The 10,799-nt window shown below is 40.4% G+C and overlaps 1 protein-coding gene across 1 annotated transcript; it reads left to right on the forward strand.

Annotated features, from left to right (window-relative positions):
• Window positions 1-1,680, forward strand: LOC115750674 (RING-H2 finger protein ATL16-like). The gene has a single exon (XM_030688179.2). It carries the CDS (start codon window positions 156-158, stop codon window positions 1,416-1,418), a length of 1,263 nt encoding a protein of 420 aa, XP_030544039.1. The 5' UTR covers window positions 1-155; the 3' UTR covers window positions 1,419-1,680.
• Window positions 1,681-10,799: the final 9,119 nt, after the last annotated feature.

Genomic DNA, 10,799 nt, shown 5'->3' on the forward strand with positions numbered 1-10,799 from the left:
TCTCCATGTTCTTGCTTCTCTCTCTGAACATCTTGATTTCTAAAATCTCTCTGCAGCAACAGCCAAATCAAGATTTTGCTTCAACCCTCTTGATATCATCTTCAATCATCCAGTGCCTTCGATTTCTTTCCCAGCTTTGAGTCATCGTTGAGTGGATGTTGTTGTTCTTGTCACAACACACGAACAGAGAAGGCTTTCTTGGTTTCTTTCTTTTTGGTGGGGGGGACATGGATCTTGTGACCAAGGCCTCACTGATCCATGTCTCTGAGACCATCCCTCCTTCCGCAAGTGAGGCAGCCACCACGCTTGCTCACACTCCTCTGCACAACTCGGGCACGGGCTTCCCAATCATGGCCATTGCCATCATAGGCATCCTAGCCACAGCCTTCTTGCTGCTCGGCTACTACGTGTTCGTGATCAAGTGTTGCCTGAATTGGCACCGGATCGATCTCCTCAGCCGGTTCTCCCTCTCGCGGAGAGGCGGCCGCCGCCCCGAAGACACCTTATTGATGTACTCTCCGGCGATGATGGAGCCCCGAGGCCTCGACGACGCGGTTATTCGATCGATCCCTATACTCCAATTCAGGAGCAGGGGCGGCAAGAGCAGAGATTTTGGGGAGAGGAGCTTTTGTGAGTGCGCGGTCTGCTTGAATGAGTTCCAAGAGGATGAGAAGCTCAAGATCATCCCATATTGCAGCCACGTGTTCCACATCGATTGCATTGACATTTGGCTCCAGAACAATGCCAATTGCCCGCTCTGCCGGACAAGCGTCTCTAGCGCAGTGGCGGCGGGGCTGCTGCTGCCGCCGCCACGGTTCCCGCCTGACCATATCATTGCGCCGAGCTCAACCCCAGAGGAAACAAGCCCTTACGACAACGGGGCAACAGTCGGCCGGGACGAGGACTTTGTGGTGATTGAATTGGGAAGGCCAGAGGATGCTGGTCCTGAGGGGCAGAGCCAGAGCCAGAGGCTGCGGATAGGGCGTGAGAGAATGCAATCCGGCGGGTCGTCATCATCATCACTAACTCAGGCCATTAGCCCTTCCCTGGGGAAGTTGGAAAAGAGCGGATTGGCCAAGAAAGGAAGGGCAAGGAAGCTTCACAAGATGACGAGCATGGGTGATGAGTTCATCGACATTAGGGAGAGAGATGATGAGTTCTTGGTTCAGCCAATTAGGAGGTCAATCTCAATGGACTCATCTGCCGATAGACAGCTATTTTTGGCAGTCCGAGAGATTTTGAGGCAGAAGAGAGAGGAGGCGGTCAGGTTCAGTGAAGCTAATGACATTAGTCCTCAAAATCAAGAGGGTTGCAGCAACAGCAGCAACAGCAGCAACAGGGTGAGGAGGACATTCTTTTCTTTTGGGCATGGTAGGGTCTCGAGAAGTGCAGTTCAACCTGTTTGCTTGGAACCTTAGGAAATAGGGAAACAAACTTCTTCCCCATTTTTTTGTCTATTTTTCTTTCTTTAGAAATTTCAGGTTATTTTTGCTCGTAAGTTCCTTTTTTTTTCTTTTGTCACATGTACCGAAAAGTATAGGACTTTATTAAAAAAAATATTAGTGGGATTCAAAATGTGAAAGGCTAGCTGGATTTAATCTGTGGGTTGGTGGTGCCATGACATCATTTGGTGGAACCACTAACTCTAATTTAAGCATTTTTCATGGCATATTCAGAAAACAATTGCATGGCTGGTTTTTGAAATAGAAGGGTGAAGGGACCGAGAAAGAAAGAGAACAAAAATATTTGGTAGAATTGGGGAGAGGGTAGGGGCCCATTTTTAGCTGCCTCTTTTATGGTTAGGGAATGGAGAGGTCCCTTTTCTATTTGCAATAATCATATGTCCACCAACTTAAATTTGTCAACTACTAAGGATGTTGGTGAGAGAAGATTGGAGTTCCATCACTTTATTGTTAAGCAAATTTTCAATCCTCAATACTGTAATCACTTTAGTTCCAGCACATGAAAGCATGAGACAAACCTTAATGTGTTGGGTAGGTGCCACTCCTAAGGGTTTCGTATCCAATTCGGGAGGCTCTATGAAAGGATCCACAAACAATGAAAAATCACCATTTGTATTTTTTTCGTTTGGGGGTGTGGGGGTGGGGGTGGGCGTGGGGTGGTGGGGTGGGGTGGGGTTGGGGGGTTTGTGTTGAAGAAGGTTGGGCCGACGAGGACCGAATTGATCACCACACATGGGACACATTATGACATCTCTGTAGGTGTGTAATTTGAGAATGGAATGAACTCCTTGCCGATCGACTGGAGTTGGGAGAACGTCGAAAAGGTTCAGACAAGATGTCACTTCTGATGGACTTTTAAGATGACAAAAGGGTAGGAATTAAGTGAGTCACAAACCGAAATGGTAGAGTTTTGCACAAATATATCGACCAACATGTTTGGAGGAGTTTATTCAATTCCAAGTCTCTGTGAATGGGTTTACAAGTAAAACCCATCTCAAAGGATCATCAATCCGAGTATTCCTTCTAACGAAACGAATTCACCTTTGTGGAACGAATCAGATTGTTATTAGGGGAAACTCCAAAAAAGAGCCCTCAACTATTCTCGTTTTTTCAAATAAGGGCATGAAGTGGACTTTGTTTCAAATAAGAGCTTAAAGTGCCATCATTGTTTTAAAGAAAGGCCTAAAGTGATTATGGTTGTTTCAAATAAGGGCCCCACCTCATCGATCGACCAAATTTTTCAATCAATCCAGGGTCTTTTTGTAGAAGTATAAATTTAATCTAATTTTTTGTTAAATTAAATTAAAAAAACAAAAAGTTAAAAAAAGAAAAAAACACAGCTAGGAAGACCGACCTCTTGCCTATGGTCGCCACCCTACCACCGGTGGGGTGGCGGCTTTGGTCGTCGGGGTCGCCGACACCTCGGCAAGGGCCGGTGACCCCGCTAATGAGAGGTGAGGGCCTGCTTCGGGAGAGGGCTGTGACCATTGGCTGGGATCGGATCGAGGTAGACGGCCCTCGCCCGAGTCCCTTCGACCCACCCCGGGTCCCGGCTGAGGGCTCGATGGCCGCAGCCCTTGGCCGGACCTAGGCGAGGGCCGCCGACCCTCGCCTAGATCCGGAAGAGGATCGTGGCCCTCTCTTGGCTGCGGCGAGGGGCAACATGCCCTTGCCGAGGTGTTGTCGTCCCCAACGGCCATAACCGCCGCCCCACGGTGGTGGGGCGGCGGTCACAAGCTGTATGTTTCTTTGTTTTTTACTTTTTTTTTTCAAAATCTCTAAAAAAAATAAAAAAGGAAAAAATAAGTTAAAACAATGAATGACCAAAATGCCCCTAAATAAAGTGACTCAAGCCCTTTTTTAAGACTAATATAGTCACTTAAGGCCTTTATTTGGAATAATGTGCACTTCAGGCCCTTTTTGGCACAATGGGGGCATTTTAGACCTTTATTTGAAATAATATCTAGTTCATATCATTATTTGAAAAAATGAGGGCAACTGGGGCCCTTTTTTTTAAAAATTTCCCTTGTTATTATGCGTAGATGATAAAACGACTAAAAGGCTTGCGATTTCACTTTGGAAGGTCCAATCTTTCAGCTGTAAGTCACAAAGAAACAAATGGGTGAGTCTTCTAATCGCGAAATGGATTGGATGCCCTTAAGCGAGCTAAAAGGTTGAATGACTTTCATATAAAAAAAAATAATTATAACCAAAAGAATTGCATTTATTTCTATAATCTCTCTCTCATTAATTTCATAATATAAATGCCCAATTACACCAACAATATATCATCTTAGTCTGCATCTTATTATCACTTTGCCTAGAGAAGATTGTTAATTTTAATTTACGATCTCACATTTAATCACAAAAGCTACATAGACGATGACCGCTTATGAACACGCAATTAATTGCCAAATTTTTTTATCAAATAGTTTGAGCAAAAATTTATTTCAAAGTTGAAAATTAGGATTCAGTCTAATTATCTCGCCGATCTTAACCTTGTGGATGTTCTTTCCGAATAATACTTTCTAAAGTTGAACGTTGCTTATGTTGTGCTTTCTTTTGAGCTTGTCAATCTATAAATCAAAAGTAACAACTTTCTCTAGACAAAGTGATACCAAAATGAGGGAAAAGATGATATCTTGTTGGGTGTGATAGAGCATTTGTATAGTGAAACTAATGAGAGAGATGGCAGAAATAAAGGCAGTTTTGTTTATTAACTAATAATGAAAGAAACAATAAATTGAAAAGAGAGGAAGGACAGTATCTCGGCCAGTTAACTGAAAACAAAAAGTGTCATAGCCAAAATGATGGTGGAAATAGGGTAGTCCAAAAAACTTGTCAAAAGTATCACTAGATCATAGCATCAAAAGAAAGGATAAGTGTAATAAAAGTCCTAAAATTAGTAATGAAAGACCATCAACTCTTAAAAATATAAAACAATGTTATAAAGTCTTAAAACTTACTGTTGACAAAAAAAAAATTAAAACTTTTCATGGAAACACAATCAAGTACTTTCCTTTAGTTTTGTCAATTCTAACTAACAGAAAAATCTAAATGAAATTTTAACGTTTTTTAGGACATGGAGTGATGCTGCAGGAGCAAAATACCCTATGAAAAGGGCAAAAATGAAGAGAGAGAGAGAGGAGGGGGGGGAAAGGATAGAAGCACCAATGGTCGACCCGTCTTGCCAAATTCACACAAGGATGATATCCATCATTGTGATTAAGTGAAGATGTACTCGCCCTCATCCTTAACTTTCACCCAAGCCCGATCGACCACCTCATGGGGGTCAGTCGACGCTCTGTGTAGGTAGACATGGTTGTTCGACCTCATGCAGAGGTGCTAAGAGGTGGTGCAACCATTGTGCAATGGCTTGTTCACACCGCCCTCGTTTAGGGCCAGGTGAGGGTTGTCAGCCCTCCCCCACCATGACCCCTACAAGGATCGCTGATGGCCCTTCGCCACTCCTTGCTCTTTGGTCTCTCCCTCTCTCTATAGCTTTCAATTTTTAGTGTTTTTCTAATATGGCATTCACTTGAAAGCACTTCACTTCTCATTATGCCTCAATATTTTTAGAAAGAAAAATGCCACGCAAATTCTTTTATGTCACTCAATGTAGACCGGAGTTAACGGAATTACTTCTTGCAACTGTTTTACATAAGTTTTAGGATTTAATTGCATTATTTGATAGTTTTAGAATATGACTACATTTTTATCGTAAGTTTTAAAAATTTGTATGCACTTATCTTTTAAGATAATTGGCCCATCCACGTAAGAAGCTCAATTTGTTCTTCTTGAAGGGACGTACAAGTCCCGACCAACAAAAAAAAAAAAAAAAAAAAAAAAGGGACGTACAAGGGCAAGAGAGGTATTTCTTCCTCAAGGTCAATGGACTCTCGCGAGGCGAGTCGCTTCAAATCGAGTTAGGACTTCGTTGTGCATTCTTTATCACCAAAGAAAGAGCTCATGTATATAATTGTCCTGTCTAAGTGTGAATGATATTACGGCCCTAAATTCACGTTGGAAGGCTTGTAAAATTCAGTGGGAAGACCAAGACTTCATGTCCACCACATGACCCAAACACATCCAAATAGAGAAATCAAACCCTTATCCTATTCTATAGATGGATATTACACACACGATTCATTATTTGCATTGTGGGCACGATGGTATGGCAGACTATATTTGGTCGCTGGAACAATTATTTTCCACTTTCGTTGGCACTTGGCAGTGCAGAGACAGCCAAAACTTTCTTTCACGATCTGCAATTTGGACAAGTTGTCGAGACGTGTCCGTGGTCATATCAATTTTCTTATCGATACCATAGTATACCAGACTATATAACATGCCTTTCCTATGCTTGTTTCTCTCTCTCTTTTGTTATGACGTGCCACTAAATACCTTACAAACCTCATTGAGCATATGTTCGGCTGTTTAGCCAGGAATGGCTTCATGTGACGAAATACCTTTCACCAAAAGTTGAATCTTTGATTTGAATCGGGTTTCGTGGCAATTTAGATAGTAAGTGTTGAGTACCAAAATAAGAACTAGTGCTCATTACTCTAATGGAAAGTACGTATGGGAACTAGAAAGTTAAATTGATAAATTGAAAAAACATTATTTGTGTTGATGATAGGGGTTTTACAAAGAGTGCAATATGGCTATATAAAGCCTATAATCTATGGTTACAATGGTTATTAAATTTAAAAAGACAACTTCCTAATCCTGTCTTCAAAACAAATAACTTCCTAATCCTATTTGAATGACAAAAAGTTACAACAACACTTATTCACAAGAAGTTACAAAAATCATAGAATAGTGGTAATAAACACAACTTTCCAGCAGTCATGTTTTTGAGTTGATTGCCCGCTGTCAACGACTTCTTGTAGATGCTTTTCAAGTTGTCAACTGTTCTTTTTGTTGATGATTTCAGCTGTTCACTAAACTCTGCTATTATTGACTACGTCAGTCACTTGTCGATTATAATAAAAAGTTGATCATTTTTGGATGTCAATTTAAAATAACTGAATGTTTTACCGATCGTCTGATTCTTTTAAATTAGTTATTGAGTAGTTATTACCAAAAGTTGGCCCTCTATTTCTAGTTTTAAATAGTTTCTCATACTTAGATACTCTAGTTGCTAATTGAAAATAAATTAACAAAATCTTGGCCTTCGAATCTTTCTATAATATTAAATTCGGTAAAAAGACATCTTAATTGTCAATATTTGTGTACGACGCTCACTTTGGTGCTAATATTTTTTGGGATCGCTTAAGTGTCAATATTTTTTAAAAAACTATTATTTAAGTGCCAATTTCGATGAAGTCGCTGGAATTTCTTTCCGTTGGCACCAAAATGATCATTTTTTCTTCGATTTGGTACTAAACAAATCATTTTTTGGATCACTTTGAAAAACGATTATTTAAATGACATAGGTGCACCATTGGCCTTATATTTTGAGCGTTTGGCATTGGTCCATTTTGGTTTACTAAATTGGTAATTCTATTTTTACTATTTTGACCAACATCAATAAATGGAGAAAGATTAGGAACGTACCCTATTACCATTAGATTGACTTGAAATGGTGGTGGTTGTTTGGAGTATCCTAGCCTCGAAAGAGCATCATTCACAACATTAATGACATTGGCTCGACCGCATCTGACATATGACTCACGATGTAATTGGCCATTTCATTATGTTGTTCCTTGAGCAATCTTCTCATGGTAAACACCAAGTTGGAATCTGGAACAATATCAGTTAATTGTCTTCAATATGATGCTTTGGTAGATTAAGTTTTTCCCATTGATTGCCTTTTGCCGCTCTCTCGACAATTGAAGATTTAGAATGTGCATTAATTTCATCAACAGTTTGTCACACTAGATTGTTGTTTTCTAGCAATATTATCGGACTCTGGTTAATTTCTAGTTCTTGTCATCGTGGTCTCCTCAAATCAACAAAATGTGTCCCATCGGCTATGCCAAAAAATGTTTCATCGGAATTGTATTGACTAGGAGTGAGCAAACTGGACCAAACCAAATCAACCTGGTTGGTCCGGTCCTTGAGGGGGGCGATGGTATGGTCTCAAGTGATTGGGCAGTCCAATCCTCGGTTCCATGGTAGATGGGATCGGATTGGACAGCCTAATATATACACACACACACACACACACACACACACACACACAATTAGAAAAAAAATAGAAATTCCACACACACACAATTAGAAAAAAAATAGAAATTCTTGAAGAACCATTTAACCTAATTTCCCCATCTTTTGCTCGACATTCACTCATCTCCTCTCGCTCGACGCTTGCGTCTCGCCTTCGCAACATAGCTGCGCTTGACGCTCGCTCCTCTTGCCTTCGCCTGCGCTTGTGGTCTCGCCCTTTACTCGTCGCTCTTCTTGCGTCTCGCAGCCTACGGTGAAAGCTATCGCGGCCATCGGCATCGTCGACTCGTCACTTCTCTTGCCGCATCCTCTCTTCGTCTCCATCCTAATTTGATCTTTTCTCATTATTTTAGGATTATAAGTACTCATGTGATAGTTGTATGATGGTCATGTTTATGTTTTATTAGGTTGGATGGTTGAGATTGAAAGTTATTAGCTTACATCCAAGGGTTAGATTTCTATAAGCAGGTGATATTAGCAGTCCCACTAGGACCAGACCGGACCACCGGTCCTGGTCTAGCCCGGTCTTCGGTCTCGAAAATTTGGGATCGGGACTACCGGTCCGGTTCCAGGTTCTATATTGGGACCAGACCGGCCCAGACCATGCACACTCCTAAATCGACGATGAAATACCTTTCATATATATCCAAGAAAGATGTTCCACTAGAATTGAATTGACGATTACACACCTTTCGAATATGTATGGATCGATGAGTAGCCTGACGAAGAATATGAAGGGCCCTTTGTTGATTTTGAGCAGGAAAGTAAATGATAAAGAATTTAAATGTTAAGACAGGAGATAATTGCGGCCAACCATTTAAATTGCAGAAAAGTAAACATGAAGATAAATTTGCAAGTTCTCCGAGTAATTGGGTGTTTCACAAAAAGTACGATGTGATTATTTAAAACCTACAATCGATAATTACAAACTGCTATTGAATTTAAATTGATAACTTCATAACCCTATTTGCAAAATAAATAACTCCATAATCTTATTTTGCAGTTAGAAGAAGTCATAACAACACTTATTCATGAGAAGTTACAAAAATTCTAAAATAACGGCAATAAATATAATAGCCCAACTATTACGTTTTAGCATGGATTGCGCTGTCTTGATGACTTCTTTAGTTGTTGATGCTCTTGAAATGGCAGACTGTTCTTTTCATATACTACTTCTCCCATCGACTAAACTTTGCTATTATCGACTGAGATTGTCACTTGTCGATTACACCCAAACAATTAGAAGTTTTTTATTTTTTATTGTCAACAATGGCCTGCCAAATTTGGATTAATAAGCCAAATAAGGGTTCCTTTGCATTTTAATAATCTGGAAACCAAAAGGTTATGCCATATGACTAATTCATGCACACAAATTCACTATCAACGGCTAAATTAAATCTTAACCCTATGCTTCTCTCATGCTGCTTTTTTTTATATGTCAAATTACACTAAACCTAGTTGTTCGCTCTTTTCTCAATAAGAAAAATCTTTCACCGAAATTCATTCTTCGATTTTTTTATTAAGAGGGTTCTATGGCTCAACTATCGAGGAGGTTTCTGGCGAAAACAGGTTGCAAGGCAAATGTAAGGGAATGGATTTGATATAGATTGATTGAATATGGATTTGAGATCAATAAAGATCTAAGTTGCGTTAAAATACTCCTAGAAAAGCAGTAAATAAATGAAACATAAAGTGCTACGAAAGTTAAACTGCAGAGGAAATTGAGTGTTTTTTTATATGTGTTCTTGATCTGTTCTCCTTTCTTTCGTTCCTGTATCTTTGTATCTTCTCGCATCGTAATTGCTTAGTCGGTTATCTTTATGTTTTCAAATCTTGAATCTTAGCGCCTTCAACAACTTCCCTTTCGCTCACGTCTTTCGCCAAAATTTGATCTTCAACTACCACAATGGCTTCGAATTTAAATCCTTCCAAGTAACTTCCCACGAACTGCTTGTGTCCAGTACCTTTGTCCTGTTAAATAACTTTCCACCATCTGTTTGTGTCCATTACCTTCGTTTCTTGCTCATAACTTCCATGCCGACGTGGCTAACTTGGTTGACTCATGGTTCTCTTTATGCCTGTATCCCTCTATTGCTAGCTTTCTGCTACTTTCGATATGATCCCGGATCTTGCTGAATCTCAGGATTCAATAACCTTATCTCCTGCTTCCCGAATATCGATTTTAACTTTCTTGCCATTTTCGGTAAGCCATGATCAACTTCCTAAACTTTGGGGGAAGTGGTTTATTGCTTTTGATTTATTGACCTTGGGACATGGCAATACTGACTCCCATTAGGTATTTGTGCTTGATATTATTTTGGTGTCAACAAATGCCCCTTTTAAAAGAATTAAAGAACTTTAATTCTTCTAAATGCCAAAGAAGAAAAGTCACCTACTTTTCGCTTCAACAGCCATTTTGCTGCCTCGTTTCACTCGCTTGCCTTTTCAACCTTTTACACATTAGTCTATATCTATCCATCTGTCCCCACATAATCAGACTTCTTGCATACAAACTAACTTTTGAGTCTCATCTTCTTCATTGCTCTCACAACCTTTCACCTTCTCGACTCTTTGTGACCTTACTCTGTTTATCCAACTTTCATGGTCTCCAAAGCTACCACCTTTTCTGCTTCCAAGGCCTTGGCTCGCTATTCCGAGTGCATTTCCTCAAAAGATTTTAGAAAGGATCGTCCCCGACTAGACATTTTCAAATCCTTCGAGGACTCTTACATTCTCGGCCCGATGGTCTACAATCATTATTCGGTCCCTGCTAACCTTTCCAATCTTTTTCCACGGTCGCAAGCAGAGGTACTTCCACTTCATCACCCATCTATTCAGGCCTACCACTGGCATGTTAACGTCTTGCGTCATTGGGCCCTCTTTGATTTTGACCCTCCTTCCACCAATGGTATCTTTGTTTCTTGCCTTCCAAAGGTGCTTTATGGGATGAATTTTGGATTCACGACGCCCTGCGTCTTTGTTCTTTTAAGTACCACTTGAATTGGGACCTACTCAATGCTTTGTCTTGTTTTTGGTCTTCTTCTACCAACTATTTCTTTTTCCCTTTTTCACCAATGTCTGTAGCTTTACTCGACATTTACTGTATTATCGGCCTTAGTTCTCTGAACATTAATTCGTATCGGGACCTGCCCTGGGTTCCGTGAG

Source organism: Rhodamnia argentea, chromosome 1 (genome assembly GCF_020921035.1).
Source record: "Rhodamnia argentea isolate NSW1041297 chromosome 1, ASM2092103v1, whole genome shotgun sequence".
NCBI lineage: Eukaryota > Viridiplantae > Streptophyta > Magnoliopsida > Myrtales > Myrtaceae > Rhodamnia > Rhodamnia argentea.